Here is a 24,705-nt window from a genome sequence, read left to right as displayed (position 1 = left end):
CAAAATAAATTAATCTCTCTCTTTCTCTCTCTCTAAAAGTCATCATGTCCAATTGCTAGGTTTGAGGGCAACCCAAAAGGACTGTGCTACTATCAATTCAGGTATATAGCAATTTTATTTATGGACTTAGACACCAAATTCAACAATCTCCCACAGTCTATAACTATAATTGACAGTATAATTTCTGAAGTGATCAGCAAATTGTAGCTTCCAGAAGCCGTTGTCGAACTCTGAACCATTCAGTTACGTGTCCTAAGATTAGTGATCAAATATTCCTCCGTTCTACAAGATATTGTACGAACATGAGACATGGATTATAATCAATTTCATTGTTGAATATTTTGTTTCCCGTTTTCTGATTTGTGATGACGACATAAGACTTCTAATCGAACATATCAATTTAGTCTTGGCTAGACCTAGCACTTATAAGTCAACACCAAAATCACCGAGGGGCCCAAACATATCGCTTTTGCTGTTAAGGAAAAAGGAACGAATAAACTTTGACTTATATGCTTGCACTATTTACTCATCAAATTATGCATAACAATACGTTTTATAACATCAAGTTACTGATGCATTTACGTATTATCAATGCACAACTGACATGTAAACCACAACTCATATATGTCCGTTTTAAGAATATAAGATATTATCGTCTCTGATAGTTTTATTTTATTTACTTCTTTTTATAGTTTATTTTAGCATATTTCATTCATAATTTAGACAATTTCCATGCATATTTTCCTTTTTATTATTTTATGACTATTTCGGGTACTTTCTAGTTTCGTGAGCTTAATTGCAGATTTTAAGGAAGCTAGCGGAGCGGGATCTTTAGGAGGCGATGGGACTTGGAGGATAACAAGGGTCTTGGGCTTGATGACTGGTAGAATTGATGCATGGAGTGGGCTAGTGGCTATGGGACTTGGACGAAATAAACCTTGAATTTAGAAGAAAATGGTGAATTTGCGAGCATGCGGAGATTTCTGATCGGACGAGTACGTGAGCCGTGGATGATTTGGGGAAATCAAATTGGGCTTAAAATGAAGAAAACATGAAGAATATTAGGCTACAAGCTTAGTGGATTCATTCTGGAAAAATAGGCTAAGTCATTGGAGGCCCAATTCTCAAAAGAGCCCAAATTACAAAAGAACCCAGCTCGGCACACGTGCTACCCGCGCAACAGCACGCGGGTCGCGTAACCCCCTGCAAGGGCAATTCCGAAAATTCTTGTTTTGAGCTATATCAGGAAGGTTGGTGGAGAACTTTTTGCAAACTTTTGAATCCGGAAATGAGGCCTCTTTTGCTGGAGATTTTTGAAGAAAACTCAACATAACACTTTGAAGAGCAACTCCTTTTGCTCTCAAGAAGGCTTTGGAAGATTTAGAAGATTTAGAAGATTGGTGTAATTTCTTCTCATCTTGCAACTAGAACAATGTTTGGCACCTCTAAACTATCTTGTATTTCCTTTATTTTAGCTATGCTTGGCTAGATTCACATTTGGTTGATTAGGGTTTAACCCATGGATGATTAGTTGCTTTGAAGACTTCATATTATCTTGTGTTTGAAATTTATGGAAATGTTTTCTAGTCAAACATCTTCTTGTGTTTATTTATCTTTGATCATGAGCTTTGATTAATGAATGCTTATTTTTGTTGACTAATTTCTTCGTTAAGTAATGGACCCTCAAATTAGTAAGCAACAAATGGTTTATATGTTTGTTTTCATTTCATTTAGACCATGGAAATCTTTCCTCCATAATGATAATGTAAGAATTTGATTATCTTTTGGACTTGGTAACTCTTAGAACTTAAAGCTAATTGATTTTCATAAGATTGTATGCTTCATTGATTTTGTGACTTTAATTAAGGCAATGTGTTAAGAGCTCCTCCAACCATTTTAATAGCAATGAAGAGTTGAAGTAATTTGTGCTTATGCATTGCTATAGCCAAGATAAACTAATTCACAAGTGTTGTTCCATTTAGTCTAATGATAAGTCAACTATGTCATCGATGTAGTGTATCCCAAAATCAACCAACTTCACTTCATTGAATTTAATCAAATCTTTTACTTGTTTACTTTTCATATTTACATTCTAGCTTAGTTTTAATTTTCTCAAGCAATCAAAAGGAATTAACCCCCCCCCCCCCATTTTACTTTTACTCTTGTTTTACAAGTACTTGAACAAGTGATCTACATAGAGATTTAAATTGAACCAATCTCCATGGATACGATCCCTTTACCGCTATACACTATTTTAGTGTGTAATATTTAGGGTATTTATTTTGGCGCCGTTGCCGGGGATTGGTTTATTTTTAATCAATTTGTTTCTCTATGCCCAGATCTCAGCGTACAGGTGAATTGATTTATAACCCGGAAATTGAAAAAGAAGCATGGCGTTTAGCGAAGGAAAAAAGAATAGAACGTGGTCAAACTTCAAATCCTCACGGGGATCCGGAGGTTGAAACCGCTTCATCAAGTGATACGGAACCCGATTCTAGCCCCGATCCTCGCCAAGAAATTCCCGAAACACCACCCTTAAAACAAAATCCACCCATTATTGAACCAATTACAATGGGGGACGGCGGAGAAGCTCCCGAAAGAACCTTGAGGCAAATGATGGAAACCGATGTTACACAAACTCCAACCGGTATCAATTACCCCGTTTTGGAAGGAGGTTCGGAATTGAAGTCAAGTTTAGTCCATCACCTTCCAACTGTTCATGGATTGGAGAATGAAGACCCCCATAAGTACTTGAAGCTGTTCCACATTATTTGCACTAGTATGAAGCCACAAGGGTCAACCGATGACCAAATCAAGCTAAGGGCATTCCCCTTTTCATTGGCTGATAAAGCAAAGGATTGGTTATTCTATCTTCCACTGGGGACGATCAACTCATGGACCGATATGGCAAGAGCTTTTCTTGACAAGTTCTATCCCGCTTCAAGAGTCTCAAGTCTTAGAAATGAGATTTGTGGAATCCGCCAAGGTCAAAATGAGACTTTCCATGATTATTGGGAGAGGTTCAACAACTTGTGCTATAGTTGTCCACAACATCAAATTCCGGAACAACTCCTCATTCATCACTTCTATGAGGGATTGTTGCCAATGGAGAGAAGACTAGTTGATGCCTCAAGTGGTGGAGATGTCTTTAGCAAAACTCCACAACAAACAAGACAACTCTTCAACACCATAGCCGCGAATTCCCAACACTTTGGTCCGCACCAAGATATGAAGAGAGACACACAACACAAAGTCAATGAAGTGGGAACATCGAACGTAGAGTCTCAAATTAAAGATTTAACATCCGTTATTAAAAAGTTAGCCATGGGACAAACTCCACAAGTGATGGTTTGTGGAATATATGCAACAATGGGACATCCTACGGATATATGCCCCATTCTTCAAGAAGATGCGGAACATGTGAATGCCACAGGAGAATTCCAAAATTACCACAACAAACCATCCAGTTACCAAAATGCATACAATTCAAGTTAGAAGCCAAATCCTAAGATGAGCTACAACCCAAGACCATTACCTCAAAATGCATTGGTTAGACCCTCCTATCCACCACAACAACCTCACTACCAACACCCACAACCACATTATCAATCCAAACCACACCCTCCACATCACCAACAACCTCCTCAATCCCAACCAAGTAGCTCCGGAATGTCTCTTGAAGACATTGTCAAATCCTTAGCCACTAGCACCCAATAATTCCAGAAAGAGACAAGAACTAATATTTCCAACCTTGAAGCACAAATGGGGGATATAGTTACATCTATAAGCAAGTTGGAGTCTCGTGGCAAACTACCTTCTCAAACCGAAAAGAACCCAAATGTTTATGTGGTGACCTTGAGAAGTGGTAAACAAACCAGAGAAAGTAGTTCAAAGAAGAAGTCAAGGGAAGATGAGGAAGAAATAGAGATCACTCCCATTGAGGATCCTATTGTCAAGAATGATGCACAAGCCGGAGTCCCAAAGAAGACTACCCCTCTAGTGACACCAATAGCCACTCAACCGCCATTCCCCTCCCGACTTGCAACCTCAAAGAAGAATGCGGAGGACAAAGAGATTTTGGACACCTTCCGAAAGGTGGAAGTAAACATTCCTTTACTTGATGCTATCAAACAAATCCCTAGATACGTAAAGTTTTTGAAGGACTCTTTGTACCAACAAGAGGAAATTGAAGGGGAATGAGAAAATTTCAATGAATAAAAACACATTCGCGGTTTGACAAAGGAAACTTTCACCCAAGTGCAAAGATCGAAGAATGTTTACGGTTCCTTGAAAGATAGGGGATGTCACTTTTAGTAGCGCCATGCTCGATCTCGGTGCTTCTATTAATGTAATGCCCTATTCGTTGTATGAATCAATGAATGTTGGGCCTTTAAGTGAAACCGGTGTCATAATTTCTCTTGCAGACAAATCAAGTGTTTTTCCTAGAGGCGTTTTGGAAGATGTCTTAGTGCAAGTGAATCAATTGGTCTTCCCGGTGGATTTCTATGTGATTGATCTAGAAGAACAAGTGTCCTCCAAGTCGGCTCTAATTTTACTTGGGAGACCATTTTTGAAGACTGTTAGGACAAAAATTGATGTGTATGCGGGAAGCTTAACAATGGAGTTTGATGGTGAAACAATAAGTTTTAACATTTATGATGCTATGAGATATCCTAGTGATGTTTCATCCTTGTATTTTGTTGATGTTGTTGAACCATTAACCCAAGAGTTGTTTGAGTTGTCTAATGGTGACATGTTGGAAATGATTTTGAGCAAAGGATTTGATTATGGAAAATTGGCCAAGAAGTTGAAGCTCTACTCATTAGACCCGGAAGTTAAAAGATTGGTTAATAAATTAGAGATCAAGAAAACTACTCAATTCAGTGTGAAACAAATTGAATTACCTCAAACTCACACAATATTGCCACCCTCCCTTGTTCAACCACCAGAACTAGAATTGAAAGTCCTACCTCAACACTTGAAGTATGCGTATTTGGGAAACAACGAGACTCTTCTGGTTATCATTTCAACTCACTTAACCGAATGTGAAGAAGAGAAACTCCTCAAGGTGTTGAAGGAACATAAAGAAGCAATGGGTTGGACGATTGTGGACATCAAGGGATTGAGCCCCTCTACTTGTATGCATAAAATTTTGATGGAGGATAAATGCAAGCCAAGTCGGGACGCGCAAAGAAGGTTGAACCCGCCAATGATGGAAGTTGTCAAGAAAGAAATATTGAAGCTCCTTGATGCGGGAATGATCTATCCAATCTTGGATAGCAAATGGGTGAGCCCAGTGCAAGTTGTGCCCAAGAACACAGGAATAACGGTGGTCGAGAACAACAAAGGTATGATGGTCCCCACCCGCGTGCAAAACAGGTGGAGAGTATGTATTGACTATCGAAAACTCAATGCAAACACACGAAAATATCATTTCCCATTACCTTTCATTGATCAAATGTTAGAAAGATTGGCCGGAAAATCACATTATTGTTGTCTAGACGGGTATTCTGGTTTTCACTAAATCCCGGTGGCACCGGAAGACCAAGAAAAGACAACATTTACATGTCCATTTGGCACTTTTGCATACCAGAGAATGCCATTTAGATTGTGTAATGCCCCGGCCACTTTCCAACGTTGTATGGTTAGTATCTTTTCGGAATATGTCGAAATTATAATTGAAGTTTTCATGGATGACTTTACGGTATATGGCAACTCCTTTCAAGAATGTTTGACCAATCTCACCAAAATTTTGAAAAGATGCATTGAAACAAATTTGGTTTTAAACTTTGAAAAATGTCATTTTATGGTGCGTCAAGGTCTTATTTTGGGTCACATTGTGTCAAAGAAAGGAATCAAGGTAGATAAGGCAAAGATAGATGTTATTCAAAGCTTACCTTACCCGAATTGTGTTCGGGAAGTTCGTTCTTTTTTGGGCCATGCAGGTTTCTACCGAAGATTCATTAAGAATTTTTCAAAGATAACAAGACCAATGTGCCAACTCTTTTAAAAGGATGTTGAGTTCGAGTTCAATGAGGCGTGCAAAGAAGCTTTTAACAAGCTCAAAGAGTTGCTTACATCTGCTCCTATCATGCAAGCACCAAATTGGGATCACCCTTTTGAGATCATGTGTGATGCAAGCAACTATGCTATAGGCATCATTTTGGGTCAAAAGAATGGAAGAGCCTCCCATGTGATCTACTATGCATCGAGGACACTAGACAATGCTCAAAGCAACTACTCTACCATGGAGAAGGAGCTATTGGCCATAGTGTTCGCTTTGGAGAAGTTTAGGTAATATCTACTAGGCACCAAAGTTATTGTGTATCCGGATCATGCGGCTCTCAAGTACTTGATGACGAAGAAAGATGCAAAGCCAAGACTCATCCGGTGGATCTTATGATTACAAGAATTCGATTTGGAGATTCGGGACAAGAGTGGATGCAAGAATCTTGTTGCCGATCATTTAAGTCGGATCACTTCGAATGAAGCTCCTCTCCCGTTGCAGGACGAGTTTCCGGATGAGCATCTCTTTTCCCTTACTCAATCTATTCCTTGGTATGCCGATATCGTTAACTTTTTGGTCACAAAAAGGTATCCCGAAACATCCACACATGCTCAAAAAGATAAATTAAAAAGTCATGCAAAACATTACGTGTGGGAGGAACCGTATTTGTGGAAACATTGTCCTGATCAAGTCATTAGGCGATGTGTACCCCAACAAGAGCATCAATCCATTTTACAATTTTGTCATGAATTTGCTTGTGGGGGACACTTCGGACGTAACCGAACTTTGAGAAACGTTCTTGAGTGTGGACTATTTTGGCCAACCATGTCACGTGATTGTTATTTGTTTTGTAAAAGTTGTGAACGGTGCCAAAGGACGGGAAACATTTCACAAAGAAATCAAATGCCACAAAATCCAATCCTTGTTTGTGAAGTTTTTGAAGTATGGGGGATTGATTTCATGGGCCCATTTCCCGTCTTATTTGGCAACGTTTACATCTTACTCGCGGTTGACTATGTCTCAAAATGGGTTGAAGCCAAAGCCACAAGATCGGATGATGCCAAAACAGTTATCGAGTTTTTAAAGTCTAATATTTTTGTGAGATTTGGTGTACCTAGGGCTTTGATTAGTGATAGAGGGACGCATTTCTGCAACAAGATGATGGAGGCTTTATTGAGAAAGTACGACGTGACCCATCGTGTCTCAACCGTTACCACCCTCAAACGAACGGTCAAGCGAAGGTTTCAAATTATGAAGTGAAGTCTATCCTTGAGAAAACATTGAATCCGATAAGAAAGGATTGGAGTTTAAGGTTTGATGATGCCTTATAGGCCTATCGGACCGCTTACAAGACCCCGATAGGCATGTCTCCATTTAGGTTGGTTTTTGGAAAACCATGCAATCTTCCCGTGGAATTGGAGCACCGCGCACTTTGGGCGGTCAAACAATGCAATTTCAATATTGATGAAGCGGGAAGACATATGAAGCTTCAACTTCAAGAGTTAGAAGAATTGAGAAATGACTCTTATGAAAACTCAAGAATTTACAAGGAGAAAACGAAGCTTTTCCATGACAAGTCCATCACCCGGAAGCATTTTGAACCGGGACATAGGGTCTTACTTTACCATTCACGGTTGAAGTTATTTCCGGGCAAGTTAAGATCAAGGTGGATTGGCCCTTTTGTTGTAATAAAAACTTTTGACCATGGGGCGGTGGAAATACAAAGTGAAGAAACGGGACAAATTTTCAAAGTCAATGGGCACCGTTTGAAGCCATTCTATGAAGGCTTCAATGCTAATGCTCTTGAAATCATCCATTTGGATGTCCCGAAGTGTTGAATCAAGCTAGAAGGATGTCTCGCCAAAGACGTTAAAGAGGGGCACTTTTGGAAAGCATTGTGCTTTCATGTTTTTACATTCGAATAAAGAAGTTATGAAGATGTTTTGATGTGTATTTCGGAGTTATTTTTGAAGTATTTAAGAGTTTCTAGGTGTTTGGGGCCTTCCAAACTAAGAACTAGTGAAGAAAACGAAGAAATCGCAGCGAAAAACGAAACCGAGAGCAGAAGCATGCGCGACCCGCACAGGAGTGTGCGGCTGATCTGCGCGGCCGGACTCAAAGATGCAACGTTGGCCCAAGACCTATCTGTGTAAGGGTCGAAGTTTTATTGTAATATGTCGAAGTTTGTAATGTTATTTTACAAGGCAATTTGTATCGAAGCTTAGTGTTTGAGTCCTTGTAAATTTTTGTATGCTTTCACGTCTCCTATAAATAGGGACTTTACTTAGAGTTAGATAAGAGTCTGAGTACAACTTGTCTACTTTCTCTCTGTAAGAATTGGAAGCATAATACGAGCTGAAAACCAGATTATATTTACTCTTTGTGTTCATTTGATCATTACTCTGATATATTCTCGATTCATCACTTCATCAATTGGTATCAGAGCAGGAATCATAATCTGCGATCTGATTTTCACTCTGATTCAAAAGGTTTTTGAATCAAATTATGGTTCAAAAAAGTTTCCGCACCTCTTGAAGTGAAAAGTGTTCTTGATCTTCAGTTGTGATTCGATTCTGCAACTGATTTGTTGAATCGAGTGTTCTACTTGATTTTTCTGTTCAATTCAGGAATTTGCTTTCAAATTCTCTTTGATTTCTCCAAAAAATTTAATCCGTACATCAATAGAGAACTTCAACTTAAACTCAATGACTTCATACTCTCATCTGCTAGGATCTTCAACTAAGATTCCTATGCTCATTCCGGAATACTATGATCAGTGGTCTGATCGTATGCAAGACTACTTGAATGGACTCAATGAAGAGCTTTGGTCATGCATCTCAGGGAATGTTACTCTTCCGACAAATCTTCAACCGATTGGATCTTCATCTGGTACTACGAGTGTTGATGCTCAAACTGATCGAATGAAGAAACTTGAAAAACGATGTATAAGGGAGTTATGCGGTGCATTGCCTCCAGTTGTATATAACTATGTCAGAAGTTGTACAATTGCAAGAGAAATCTGGAATAATCTCAAAGAAAAGTTTCAAGGAAGCGAGAAGACGAAAATTAATTCGGTTAAGCACTGTTTGATTGAATTAAAAGATTTCAATCAAAAAGATAGTGAGTCAATTGAAGGTTACTATGATAGGCTGAATGAGTTGATCTATAAATGTCATCGTCATGGCATTACAAGGACGGCAATGGAATTCAATTTGACGTTCATCATGGGTCTACGAAAAGAATGGAGGAATGTTACTTTAAATGGTGAAAACACAATAGAGTTTCGACACATCATCATTGAATGATTTGTATAATCTGCTAAAGACTCACGAAGGCGAGGTAAATGAGATGGCTGAAGAATCGAAATTAAGCTTGGGTGGACCATTGGCTTTAGTTTCGAAAGTTTCAGAAAAGGAACAGGGTGAAGAAGAGAATTATGACGAAGAAGGGTTTATTGTGAATTTGGATGATGAGGCTGTTGCGTTTTATTCAAATAACAAAGTAAATAAATTTTTCAAGAAACCGTTCAATTCAAAGTCGAAAAATGTTGATGTAAAAGGAAGATTTTTGTCGAAGGCTAGAGGAGAAGAGAAGAAGAAGAGTGAGAAAAAGGAAGTAGAGAAAGAAGAGACAAAATTTGAGAAGAAGAATAAAGGTTATTCAAGAATTGATTGTCATTATTGTCAAGGAGCCAATCATATGGCTAGTGACTGTCAACTTCGTAAAAAGGATGAGAAGAAAAACAAAGTGAAGGACGAAGCCTATTACGTTGAGAGGTTGGAAGAAGTAAGGGCAAAGGCGAAAGGAATGTCTCTGGTGGCAAAGGGAGAGGTCGATGATGAGAATGAAGGAACTTATCAGATATGGTCTTCGGGATCGGATGACGAAGAAATGCGTAATCCTACGCATGGAGCCATGTTTGCGAAATTTGAGGATGAATCTGACGAAGCGGTGACAGGTCGTTGATTCATGACTATAAGTTCTGACAAATCACCAATAACCACCAAGGTACGCACTATTCTTCAATCTTTTAATATTCCTTTGAGTGCATATGGTTCTGAATTAATTGCTTTTGATGATACTGTTGCTTATTTCGATGCTTTGGTTATCTCTGCTAGCAACGAGGCTAAGAAATCAACTTCTCAGTTGATAGAAGTACAGAAGCAGTTAGATGCCAAGAAAATAAGAATTGAAAGTTTAGAATTGCATATTACAAATATCATGTGTGATAGGGATTCGTTAAGCAGTGATGTTAAAATGTTGTTAGCTCAAAGAAATATATACTGTAATTCTGCAAAGCGTTTATATGCAAAATTGACTGCTTTGCATCATTCGTCTGATATTAGCAAAGAACAACATAGGAAGTTATTACCTTTTTTAACATTCGAAAGAGAGAAAATTGATAGCTTGTCTTATGATTGTGAGAAAACCATAGCAGAATTCGATAAAGTACCTGATAATCGATTTGCTTATGGTATTGTTAAGATAGATGAATATTTGAATGCTAATGAACTTGTTGACATTGTGAATGATACCTTAACCAAAAATGAACAAATCAAAATTTTGAAAAGAATTGATAATCCGAAACTTGACTCTCAATCTAATTTCGCTGATGTCGATGATAATATTGATAGTTTTAGCGAAATTAGTGAAATTAAGGAAGAGGAAAGTGTCGATTGTTCACAGTTGTCTGTCATTAATGTCACATCTAAGTCTAAAGGAAAAGAAAAATGTAATGATTCGTTGATTAAGTTTGCCACTGACAAACCCTCAACTTCGAAAGGTTTTGATTTTGAAAATGTCAGTGTCAGAGATAGTCAAACGGATAGTAGTGATGATGAGGATGAAGAACAAGTTTCGAACAAATCTAAGCCTGAAAAGCCTGTTTCAAACGAAACAACCATTCCACAAATTGTTGTTGATCAAGTGTTTGGAGACACTGAAAATTTCGACAAAGTTTTGTCTGAAAAAGGAGCTCATTATTTAGAAACAAATCAAGTGGTGTATCCAAATTTCAAGTGTACATATGATGTTATATTTCCAAATCAAGTGTTTGTCACTACTGGAAATGTTGAAAACATCAAACCAGAGTTCTCCAAAATGGTCGAAGATGAAAACAAGAAAACATCAGACGAATGATTCTTTTCAAATCAAAGCACTGTCGAAAATAATCTAACAAAGAATTCGTATGTTTTTCAAAGACAAAAACCACAACGAAAATGGATTGAAAAACAAGCAAATGCAAAAGAAAGTTTGAAACAAGAAACTAAAGAAACATGAGAATGTGAAACTTAATTCAAACGAATTTAAGGATCGTGTTGAAAATTTTTCAAAGGAAAACGGAATTTCGAAAAGACAGGCAAGAAAGAAAATTTTTTGGCAAGTTGTGTCAAATGAAAAGGAATCAAAAATACCTATCAAGAAAGTGTTTGAAAATGAGTTGTCCAAACCTGTACAAACTATGTTTTCAAAACGTTCAGATAAGAAAGAAAATCCCGCTCAACCAATTTCGTCTGATTCTCAAAATGATTCTGTGAAGTTTTCAAAAACAAAAAATTTTCCAACAAATGATAAACAACAGAATTTTCATTCAAAAAGCCAACCAAAGTTTTCAAAGCCAACAAACAATCCAAATCGATTTTCTTCAAATACAGCAAGTCGACATTTCGATAGTTCTCGTCAATTTGAAAATGTTCGAAAATTTGACAATGTTCGAAAATTTGAGAATGTTCGAAAATTTGAGAACGTTAGAAAATTTGAGAATGTTCGAAAATCAGAGAATGTTAGAAAATTTGAGAATGTTTAAAAATTTGAGGATGATCGAAAATTTGAAAATGTTCGAAAATTTGCAAATCAACAAACAGTTGTGTATGATAAATTCTCAAAAACTGCAAAGTTTATACCTCAAGAACCAAATTTTCCAAATCCTTCTGGGAAGAAGAATTTGAAAGTGTCATACACAAAGGGTTCGTCAAATGTGAATAATATCGATCATTGGCTTGAAGGACAAGGGAAGATGTTTCAATCTCGTAAGTATTCATAACAACAAATTCACGATGCATATGAGAAATATTTGAATGACTCTTCCAACGGAAGTTCCTCTTCCAAAGAATCAAATATTCCTGTGAAAACATGGAAACCAGTTTCGAAAGCTAAACTTGTTGCAAACCAACCTGAGGACAAAAATGCGAATGTCAGTGACAAATCTAAACCTTCGAAAACTTATGTTTCTGCTAATTTACCTAATGATGTCGACTTAATTGACACTTTCAAATCAAAAGTTTGTAATTGGGATTTTGGTTCTTCTTTTCACTCGGTTTTCAAAGCTAATAACCAAGGACCCAAACAGCCTTGGGTACCTAAATTCTTTCATTAATTGCAGGTTCTATGTGACGAGCAATATGATGATAAATGGTACATTGATAGTGGTTGCTCTCGTCACATGACTGGAAAGAAGGAGAATTGACATGATTATCGAAGTTTGGAGAATGCAGGAGTAGTCAAGTTTGGAAACAATCACAAGTGTCAGGTGAAAGGATATGGTAAAGTCACAAATGGGAAGTTCACTGTTAAGAGAGTTGCATATGTCGAAGGTCTTCAACATAACTTGATAAGTGTTTCACAACTTGTTGTGGGCACTGGCAATCAGTGGTGTTTAACGAAGCAGGTAGCATCATTTCGAATGATGAAACTAATGAAGTTTTGCTCAAATCCAAACGACATGGTGACATGTTTACTCTTGATATCAAACCAATCATTGGCAAACCCTCAATGTGTTTACTTTCGAAAGCTACATCTGATGTCAGCTGGATATGGAATCGACGTTTATCACATTTAAATTTTCGAAATTTGAATAAGTTGGTGATTGATGATCTTGTTTGAGGTTTACCCGTACTAAAGTTTGATAATGATACTTTGTGTGCAACTTGTGAACAAGGAAAACAGCATCGCAAAGGACATCCAATTTTCATAGATTCGAAAATTGTTGAACCATTGGAACTTCTTCATATTGACCTTTGTGGACCATCAACTGTTGAAACTCTCAACAAGAAACGGTACATTTTGGTTATAGTTGATGATTTTTCACGATTCTCTTGGGTGTATTTTCGCAGGTTAGAATCTGAAGTCGCTCAAACAATGATCGAATTTATCAAGAAAATTGAGTTGAGTCTAAATAAGCACGTTCGAAAAATCAAAAGTGATAATGGTTCTGAGTTTAAGAACAATGTGTTGGATTCGTACTTAACGGAAAAAGGAATTTCGCATAACTTTTCTTCGCCCTATACACCTCAGCAAAATGGTGTGGTTGAAAGGAGGAATAGGTCACTTTGCGAAGCAGCAAGAACTATGTTGACATATGCGAATCTTCCTCAATATCTATGGGCAGAAACAGTTTCAACAGCATGTTTCACTCAGAATCGATATTTCATTCATCGTCGTTTCAATATAACTCCGTATGAAATCATCAATAACCGAAAACCTAATGTCAAATTCTTTCATGTTTTTGGTTGCAGGTGTTTTATAATGAATCTCAAAGATAATCTTTCGAAATTTCAAGCTAAGGCTGATGAAGGAATATTTTTGGGATATTCAACAAATTCGGTTGCATACAGAGTGTTAAATAAACGAACTCGTAAAGTAGAAGAAACGTTTAATCTAACTTTTGATGATTACTTCATGAAACAAGTTGCAAAGCAATATGAACAAAAATCAATTCTTAATGAGTCAACTGATGAAACTGAAGAATCTAATTCATCTGACTTTGATTATGATTTAATTTTTGGTGTTCCAGATAGGGCTGTTGATGCTGAAGTACATGCAACTGATAATCAAACTCCTGAATCTTTGAAACATACTGATGATTCGGAAATCACATCAGATTTGACTGCTAATAGCGAAAGTTTGCTAGATGCTCAAGTGGAGGGGGAGCACTTGAATATACCTTCAACTGTTGAGGGGGAGCATCCTTTCGAGGGGGAGAAGAGTAGTATGAATGATGGTTTCGAGGGGGAGCATCAAAATGATAATTATGTTCAGGGGGAGCATAATGATACTGAAACCATAAATCTTGTTGAAAATGATGAATTCCATGAACTAAATGATAACTTTTCTGTTGCAGGATCCGAAAATGGAGAGATGTACGAAGATGCACCTTTAGACTTTGATCCAACATATCCACCATTGGAAAAGTGGACAAGCAATCATCTGAAAGAGCAAGTCATTGGAAATCCACAAGATGGAGTTTTGACAAGAGCTCAAATTCGTGCAAATAATGAGGTACTAAATAGCTCGACAAGAATTTTGCATGTTTAATGTTTTCATCTCGAAAATTGAACCAAAGACTGTTAAGGTTGCAATGGAACACTCTGATTGGGTTGTTGCAATGCAATCTGAACTGGCTGAGTTCGAGAGAAACAAGGTTTGGAGGTTAATTCCAACACCTGAAAATGTTTCGATTGTCCAATTAAAATGGATTTTCAAAAATAAAACCGACAAGGATGGAAATATCGTTAGAAATAAAGCACGATTAGTTGTTAAAGGATATTCCTAACAAGAAGGTATAGATTATGAAGAAACTTTTGCCCCTTGTCGCAAGACTCGAGGCTGTTCGAATATTCTTGGCTTATGCAGCTCACAAAGACTTTGATGTCTATCAAATGGATGTGAAGTGTGCGTTTTTGAATGGAGAGCTGGAAGAAACTGTGTATGTGGAACAACCCCCAGGTTTCGTGAATAAAGAATATCGTAATCATGTGTATATTTTAGATAAAGCAGTATATGGGTTAAAACAAGCACCACGAGCATGGTATGCAACTCTTACCAGTTTCTTAAAACAATCGAAATTTAAACAAGGATCAGTTGACCCCACATTATTTCGAAAGAAAGTTGGGAATCATCTAATGCTTGTTCTATGTCGATGATATTATTTTTGGCTCGACTGACCCTGCTTTGTCTAGTGAATTCAAAAATTTGATGAAAAGCCAATTCGAAATGAGCATGATGGGTAAAATCAATAATTTTCTGGGTTTAAACATTCATCAAAGCAGAGAAGGAATTTTCATCAATCAGGAAAAATATACAAAGAACTTGCTCGAAAAGTTTGGAATGACAAACAGCACGAAGTTAAGAGTACCAATGGCGGTTTGAACGAGGCTAAATCCTTCGTTAGAAACACTTGCGGTTGATCTTACTTTATACAGGAGCATGATAGGTTCATTGCTTTATCTAACTGCAAGTAGACCTGATATCATGTTTTCTATATGTAATTATGCTAGGTATCAAGCAAATCCAAGAGAACCACACATGAATGCAGTGAAAAACATTTTTCGTTATCTCAAGGGAACAACTTCGTTAGGATTATGGTATCCTGCGAAATCAGGATTTTTTATTCAGGCATTCTCAGATGTAGATCTGGGAGGATGTACACTGGATCGAAAGAGTACAAGTGGTGGATGTCAATTCTTGGATGGAAAGTTAGTCAGATGGCAATCGAAAAAGCAAACGTGTGTTTCGATTTCTACTGCTGAAGCTGAATATGTTGCAGCTGCTGCTTGCACTTCGCAAATCATTTGGATCCAGAGTCAATTGCGTGATTATGCCATTAATATGAAAAAGATTCCACTGTATTGTGATTCACAAAGTGTTATACGCATTTGTCATAATCCAGTACAATATTCAAAAACCAAACATATTGCACTTCGTTATCATTTTATTAAAGATCATGTGGAAGATGGCAACATTGAAGTTCATTTTGTAAAAACAACTGATCAGCTTGCTGATATTTTTACAAAAGCTTTGGACGAAAATCATTTGTTCGAATTTTGACAGGATTAGGGATGATTGAAGCAAATTCTGTTCCAGGACTAAATTCGAAAGAATAACAATGAAGTGTTGTGCAAAAGTGTCGATTCAGAGGCTAAAATTGGTTCATTCAGAGGCTGGCAGTATTAACCATTCAGACGTTAATGTTCACGTTCAGTGCTTCGACACGCTTCGTTTTCGACATTTGGTAAAGCGAAGTTTTGTTAGTTTGGTTCTGCTTTCTTAAATTTTCGTTAAATTTTGAAAAGTTTCTCTAGTTTGGTAATTTTACTTAAATTTTCGTTAAATTTTGAAAAGTTTCGTTAGTTTGGTAATTTTACTTAAATTTTCGTTAATTTTGAAAATTTGGAAAAACCAAAAATATTTTCGTTTGTTTGTATTCTTTTTCGAAAAATCAAAAATTCCAAAAAGATTTTCTTTTGTTATTTGTTTTAATTTTCGAAAAACTTAAAAACACAAAAATATTTTCTTTCGTTTCAAACACATAAAATACCAAAAAGATTTTTATTATTTTGCACTTTGTCTTTTCTTTTTTAGTGCAGATGTCACGAAAGTTTTTCAAGGGTCATGCGTGCATTTCTAGGGGAAGGTAAAAATTTCGACAATTTTGTACTAGTTAGAATGTCCCTAGAAGCATGCTGCTGCATGTCGACCCAAGCCTTCATTGACTCAATGTTTGATTTTCGAAAGCCTTATTGAAAATTTTCATTATGAAAATTTCTTCCCAATCAGGCTTGCATTCACATTAGTCTCCTGAGCTACCTAACTCTTCTCAAATGAGTTAAGAGTTTTCTGCTTGGTCCAAGCATAACAGAGGTACAATTGATTTCGTACAACAACCTTTTTAATCACAAAATTTATGACACCTTTCACACACAATGACATATGTCCAGGAGGTCATTGATCAAACCAATCATGACTTAGGCATATCAAAATTATGTGTTTATGATCTTGAATCATGAGACCGTGATGAAAGTGAAACCCAATTTTCTCTACTTTTAAGCAATTGACGGGGAACTTTGTTCCAGATTTAACGAAACATTTGTTTCTGTACACAACTTTCGAAACTTCAAATCATATTCAATTCTTTTGAGTGATCTTGATCAAATAGTCGAAACCCACGATATTTGTTACCCAACAGGATCCAGATAACAATTTTTTTCTTGAATATGATTTCCGGGTGAGTTTCATTTGTAATACATTGTCAGTTCATATATTTTTTCAAAGCATACTTGTCCCTGACTACACTGGTCATACAGATAAATTTCTGTTACAATTACTCACCTTATGTTTAGGCTGATATGTAACGAAATTTTTTAGCCATCCATAAAGCCTTCAAAAAGAAGCCCTTCGATACTTTTCTACAAGTATTCGATTGTAATTCACGGGAACATACACAAGTTGTTGATTATCTCTCTTGATAATTAACAAAGCAACCTTTGCCCGGGGTTTTACTGCTTTTGTGTCGAAATTTTATTTTTCGACATCACAGATTCCAAATTTTTCGTTAGTTTGCTTCTTATCTTATTTCTTTGGCACACTGCACTCACGAAATCCTTGAGATTCTGAGTATTACCAACTCAGGCTGATGATTTCGAAAGTCTGGCAAATGACTTCGTCTTTAATCCCTAAGATGAAAGAGCCTTACCTCCATGCCGAAGGTTTGTGACGGTTACTTTCTCGATGACGTATGGCCGACGAATGGTTGACATGATGTTCTGTCTTCTTTCCGGGTTTCAAGGAGATGTGATGGTTAATTTTTTATGCGTGGCTACTTTATCGTAATAGTGGTGCGATTCTCAAGGTGCCACGTTGGATCTCATTTATTGCTGCTCCCGCTTCACATTCAAATTTCAGGGTTACATATAAAAGGGGATTCAAGGGTTCTTTATCAGTTTACGATTTCAAAAGAAAAATCCCCAATTTGTCTCAGAAATCCTTACTTGTTCTTCAAAGGTTCAAAACCCTAATCATGGCGACTCCTGATGTTGTTGTTGCTCCATCCCAGTCCACTGAAAAAGTTGTTTCTCAACCATTAATGAAGATTCAAAGCACTAACTATCAAGTCGAGGGGGATGTTTCTCTGTACCCTGAAGAACTCAAGATGTTGATCGTGGCTTTGAAGAGTTATGTCTTTTCTACTGCTATGTTCAATTCTTTTGCTATTCCACTATCCTGGCTTTCATTAGCAGGATCTACTGCAACATATAGCAAAGCGATGGATGTTATCACCTTCAATTTGGTGAATGACAAGAAAATGCGTCTTACCAAGAAGCTTTTCTGTCAAATTCTTGGTATTCCCAATACTCCACCCTACACTGATCTTTCTTTTGCTCAAATTATTTACATGTTCAATGAGATGGGTCATCAACCCCCACTCACCAAGATTAGTGATTTCAAGAAATCTGGCCTTCCAAATGTTTGGTATTTTTCTTCGCTGCTTGACTGGTCGCAGTGTTGGCTTGGATAAAGGTCGAATTGAGGTCTATGCCATGGTTGCTGGACTTTATTATGATATTCCGGTGGATTATTCTACTCAACTGTGGAAGGAGTTTCAGAAAAGTGTGGAGAACACAAATGTGGTTCAAGGCATCTCGTGTGCAAGATACTGGAGTTTAATTCTTCATTATGTTTATGACAAAGAAGGGATTTGTGTGCCAGCTGATGAAGAAAAAGCTGAGTTCTTGAAGTATCACTTTCCAAAGGAGGTTACAGATAATGCCAAGGAGTTTCCAAACATTGCTAGAATCCCTGATGCAATGTTAAAACGTGTTGATCCAGCCAACTCAATCTTAATGGAGTATTCTAACTCCATTAATCCGAGTATCGAAACTGGAAAGTTGTTATCGAAGGAGGATGCTGGTCCTTCTAAGAAGTCAAGACGATCAAAGAAGGATGCACATACCACTCTTGAAAAACCTGTGCAAGATCTTCAAGCAAAGAAGTCTCCAAAGAAAAAGTCTGCGACAGAGGAGCCAGTTTCGATTGTTGTGACGAAGCCTGTTGAGCTTCATGTTGAAGAGAAAGAAAAAGAAATAATTCCATCGAAAACTGGAGTTTACAAACGAATCAAGAAAAAATCTCGTGGTTCACGAAAGTCCTCAGGAAAGGCATTTAGTTTTTCTCCAACAATGGTTCATAAACCTCATGTGACAAGGCAAGGGGTAGTTATTCGTGAAGTTCAAGCTCCGGTTTCTCCGTCCTCTAAGAAACGAATGGCTGAGGATATGGCGAAAAATCTTTCTACGACGATTAAAAAGAGGAAGTTGATTCTTCAAAAAGAATCTTCTGAAGATGAGCAAGTTCCTGAAACTCCTGAAGATAATCTTATCAAATCAACTTCAACTCCTAAGCAGATTGAAGTCATACAACCCGAAGTTTCGTTAACCAAGTCATTTCCTGAGGAGGTTCGAACTTCAGACATCACTACACACGTATCTGATACGAATGTAAATGTCAACATGGGTGAAGGAGATTCGTCTAAAGAGATTTCAGTATCAGTCCAAGGTATTCCTGTATTATCTTCCATGGATACTTTTGTTTCATTACCACCTTATATAGTACCTGTTTCCAACACAACCAATTCCCCTACTTTTGAACATATTATCAACCATCCCATTACTCCTCTTTTCTCATCACAATCCACTGATCCACCAAAAACTGTTGATGAAATTGAAACTGATACTGACGAAGGAGGTTTTGGAGGAACTTTTGAGGAACTTGAATTTAATGATGAGGAAGAAAATTTTCCAGATCACATGTTAATGTCTATGAAGCAGTTCAAGATTCTTAACAAGAAGTTGAATTCCATTATTCAATCTCAAGCTGCTATGGGGGAAGTAATTCGGTGTCAAGTATGGAAATTGATGGAATGCTCAAAGCTGTTGAAGTCAGGATGTTTACTAAATGCTCTGGATTGATTCAAGCATCTGAGTCACGAATAACGGAGAAGGTAGATCATAATGATAAAAATAATGAATTGCGAGTTAAGTCTCAATCGTCGAACTTTGGGAGAGAAGTGAAAGACTTGCAGCGTATGGCCAAAGAACGACATGTGTTTTTCGTTCAAGATGTGAAAAAGGTACGAGAAGATGTTAATCTCAAACTTCAAGAGCTTACAGAAGATATGCCCAAAGAAATTGCAGTGGTGCAACATGATTATGCTTCTCTTAATCAGAAAGTTGATGTTATTGCTGATGTGGTCACCAAGTTCGTGAAATTATACGAAGCAATGAACTCTCAACTTACTCCGTTATCTACTCAAGAATCGAACAGTTTAACTGAGATTACTACTCAGTTGACTGAGTTAAAGTCTTTAATCACGAAGTCTAGTTCTTCTCCATTAATAACTCTAGAGTTTTTGTCCTATAAGTTTGTTCAGTTTGAAGTTGTTCTTCATAAACAATTGTCCCCATGGTCAAGAATCTCAAGTCTTTTACCAACAGATGCCCCGCCTGTTGTCACAGGGGTGCAAGGGGGAGAAGGAAAGGTTGGTGATGGAGTTTCGCATGAAAAAGTCAAGGTTGTTGGAAAAGTTTTCTCAAAAAAAATTCCAACAACAAAGCCAATTATTTCAACAGATGGACCTGTAAGTTCAACGGTGGTGACTTCAAAGCCAATCTAAAAACCAATTACAAAAGGCATAGTAATTGATTCTTCTGCTAGAGAGGGAAGTAGGTCTAAACCAAAGGAAGTTGTTGAAATTCCTGGGAATAAAGACAAAGGGAAAACGATTATTGTTGAGAAATCGAAAGAAGAGAAGAAAGCCGAAGTTGAAGCTGAAATGGAGAAACAAAGGGTGATCCAAAGTATTATGAGACTTCGTGCAAATGATCCACCTGAAATGAATAAGAGAGATCCAAGCAAGCATTACAATTACGAAACTATTGAAGCAAAAGTTGCTTATAATCATATGTATGCTTTCGAGAAAAAGCCCAAGCAAAGTTATGCTGTTACCAACACTGATATGAGCCAACTTGATTTCCCTGTAAACGAAATGATGTTCATGATGGCTCAGTACAAGATTGCAGAGAAGCTTGATAATGATGATGATTACACCTACATGAAACTTAGGTTTCATGCTGTTCTTGGAAAATTGCCAGAGGAGATATGGTCTTTGGTGAAAATCAAGAAGGTGATCAGCATAACGAAGGATGTATTGTTCGAAAATACATTACAGAATCTTCGTTATCATGTAGTAAGGGCGAATAGTATAGTTTGTGATTTCTCAGTAGCTGATTTTCCATTAATGAACTTGTACGATCTTATACAAGTTGCATTACTTTTGAAATACAAGAATGCTTCGCATCTTCAAGGAACAGATCCAGAAGTTTTTAGACTTGGTCTTGCTCACATCAAAATATTCATAGATAATTACTATGAGTGTTTGGCTTTGACTGATGTGGAGTTGGCTACAGCATTAGGGAATGAAGTGAAAGTCCCTATGGAAGTTTCAAAGACCCAACCTGAGTTGAAGAAATTTGCTGATGGTGAAATTTGCTTAAAACCTTTTGGAATGGTGTTTGCTGGAAAAGACAAGAACGGCAAAGCAAAAAGGTTCTTATTTCAACCAGGAGAAGTCGAAAGGTATACCACATCCCAATATACGAATTTTATTGTTCGTATGAATAACTGTTCAAAGAATAATCAAGGAGATAAGAAGGAGTTAAACAAGATTATATCATGGTATACAGAGAATCGAAGGGTGATGCTTTTTGCTGCACAAATTCTCTCAAGTTGAGATATTCGACATTATTACAAAGGGGGAGATTGTAAGGGTCGAAGTTTTATTGTAATATGTCGAAGTTTGTTATGTTATTTTACAAGGCATTTTGTATCAAAGCTTAGTGTTTGAGTCCTTGTAATTTTTTGTATGCTTTCACGTCTCCTATAAATAGGGACTTTACTTAGAGTTAGATAAGAGTCTGAGTACAACTTGTCTAATTTCTATCTGTAAGAATTGGAAGCATAATACGAGCTGAAAACCATATTATATTTACTCTTTGTGTTCATTTAATCATTACTGTGATATATTCTCGATTCATCACATCAGCAATCTGCCATATCCGCGCGACCCGCGTGCATACCCTGCGCGACCCGCGCACCTGGTGACGACCAAACCCTTTTTCGTTGACCAGCTTTGACCTTTGTTGACCGGATGGATTAATGAGTTGACTAACATTGACTTTCGTTGACCGAAACTTGACCATGGATTAAAACCTCCAGCAACTCATCTTCCTCATTTTACCCTATCAAACCCTCACCATTTTCTCTCAAACTCTCAAGAACACACAAACACCCACTTTCCACAAAAATTCAATTTCCCAGAGTTCTACCGGTCGGAATCCCACGAGACCACCGCCATTCTTCACCATTTTTCATCCTCTACAAACCCCACCCAAAATTTCCTCCAATCTGCCGCCGGAATTAGGGGCGCCACCACCACCATCTCACCACTTTCCGGCCAACTCCGGCCACCTCTCGCAATTCTGACACAACCAAAGTGTTTCTTTTTCCAAGCTCTATACATCCCACTGAACAAAACCTCAATATCTCACCAAAAATTTTGCCGGAAATTTTGAGCCACCACGAACTGCCGCCGGAATTTTTGCAAAAATCAAGTTGAAAATATTGTTTTATTGGACAAGTCTTGCATTTTGGCACCCATGGACAACCATAAAACTTGGGGGTGCAAGGTAGCGGATTTCGGGTTCAAATTCAATTTTTGGGACAAAAACGAGTGAATCGTGTATCTTCTTTCCTTGGCTTTTATCACATTGCATTGTTCTAATAAGATAATTGCAACCAATTATGCTTTGAAAATTGTCTAGGATCGTTAGTTATTGTCGGGATTATTTAGAAAAATTGGTTTGAGAATTGTTGAAATTGGTCATATTTGCTTGGAATCTTGACTGAAAAATGTTTAAACCTTGTTTGGGACTTGTTCATTTTGACTAGAAATGATGCCCAATTTTTGTTAGAATTGTTAAAGAAAGGAAATGTGTGGTGTTGTTTGAATATCATTTTGAATCATCAAAAATTGGATGCAATTATTTGTGGAATTGATTATGTTTGGTTTAAGCATTGTTGTATTATTTTGAGAGTGGTAAGGGAGAGATTACTTTGGTGTGTTGTTTTTATTATTGTAGGCCTTCAAAATGGGAAAAACTACAACTCATACACGCTCCCATCATCATCCGTTAATCCTAACCCACAAAAGGATGTTGTCGGTCCATCACGGAAAGCAGCTGGTAAACGAAAAAAGAGAGGAGAAGAGGGAAGCGATCCTTCCCTCACGAACGCCGAAATAAAAACTTACTGCTCTAACCTTCGGGGTCGTACAATTCGTCCAACGAAATTCTATCATAGAAGGTCCATGAAGAAACTTGGAGTGCACGATGGTATAGCAGACTTATTCGGCCGATTGGGCTGACGTGGTTTTCTTAGACTATGTGACAGAACTTTCGAAGAACCCACCATGGAATTTCTTAGCACCTATGCCAGAGACGATGCGGCGAGAGTCCTTACATTCATTCTAGTTGAAGGGGGAATACCATAGACTCACATACAGCATGCTTGATTCCTTCATGGGTGTTCACGATGCAGAATGAATCTACCCCCAACATCAAGCGTACCAGGATTTCCTCCGTAACCCGGATGCACACTTTTGGTTGCACATTTTCGGCCTCAATACCTTCAACCCAAGCCAACAATGGGCCAAGCACATCGTTCACCCCTGCTGGCGAATTGCACACCGAGTTCTCACATCAAGCATGTTCGGGCATCTCAAACCCGGTCAAATTAACAGATGTGAACTCTTTTTCCTCCAAAGCATGAGATACGGGCTCCACCCTAGTTTCTCAGACTTCTTCTTAGACAAGTGTGATTCCATACGTCAGCGTACTACAGGGGAGATTTTCATCGGGGGACTTATCACAATCATAGGTCGAGTCGTCGGCCTAAACTTCCCTGCTCCTGAGTACATACCTGTCGATAACCCACCCAACTACCTGATAGACTATGACGCTCTCATTCGGATGGAGATGTTGCTCGATCGGGGAACCCGTAATTACAGTTGGTTAGACTCTGACAAAACCCCGGTTTACATCCTTCCGAGTTGGATCGGTTCTTCATTCGACTCAGACGACCCCGACACATGGCTTCCTCCATACCAATTGACCCAAGTGGGTGTATTTCCATAATTTGACGATGATGAGGGTGAAGAAGTAGAGGAAGAAGAAGATGATGACGAGATGCCTGAGGCCGAAGACCATTTTGACCAGCCACCGATGCAGCAGCCCATGTCTCCGCATGACCCCTTTCAGGCTCCTCCACAACACTTTGATCATCTGCAGCAGCAGGGGGATACGAGCTCCCATCATATTTCCCCCTACATTCTTTGACCAGTTCTCCACGATGTTCTCCACCATTCAGCGTATCGACACTCAAACACAGGAGAACACCCGAGCCATCCAAGATGTGTCAACGCGCGTTAGTCGACTGGAGCAGTCCTTCCCATTCACTTCCCGTCAGGTCCAGGACATGTGGGACTACCACTACCGCCATGGGCATTTTCCACCGTCCGATCGTCCGATTTAGGTCATTTCTTCTCTTACCTTAAGCATTGAGGACAATGCTTGTTCTTAAGCTTGGGGTGGGGTATTTCCTTTTACTTTTTTTTCATGCATTTTTTTCTAATTAGGTTGCATAACATTCTAGTTTTAAGCTAATTTGCATTCATTTTTTCATTTTATTTTATAAAATTCGAAAAAGATTTTATTTTCTTCTTTTTCACTTTTTATATTTGCATAACATTTAGCTTAGGGCATTAGCATTCATGCATTTTTGTTGTTTGTTTATTCTCACCCCCTTGGATA

The 24,705-nt window shown here is 37.9% G+C and overlaps 1 protein-coding gene across 1 annotated transcript; it reads left to right on the top strand.

The window, feature by feature from the left end:
* The first annotated feature begins 4,375 nt into the window (after nt 1-4,375).
* On the top strand, nt 4,376-7,267 carry LOC145131855 (uncharacterized). Its single transcript, XM_079066500.1, has 4 exons — nt 4,376-4,631; nt 4,728-5,386; nt 6,014-6,294; nt 6,595-7,267. Exons 1-4 carry the CDS (start codon nt 4,376-4,378, stop codon nt 7,265-7,267), a joined length of 1,869 nt encoding a protein of 622 aa, XP_078922626.1.
* The last annotated feature ends 17,438 nt before the right edge of the window (nt 7,268-24,705 follow it).

Source organism: Lactuca virosa, chromosome 8, assembly GCF_052849685.1.
Source record: "Lactuca virosa cultivar CGN04683 chromosome 8, Lactuca_virosa_CGN04683_v6, whole genome shotgun sequence".
Taxonomy (NCBI): Eukaryota; Viridiplantae; Streptophyta; class Magnoliopsida; order Asterales; family Asteraceae; genus Lactuca; species Lactuca virosa.
This window is presented reverse-complemented; position numbering and strand designations above follow the sequence as displayed.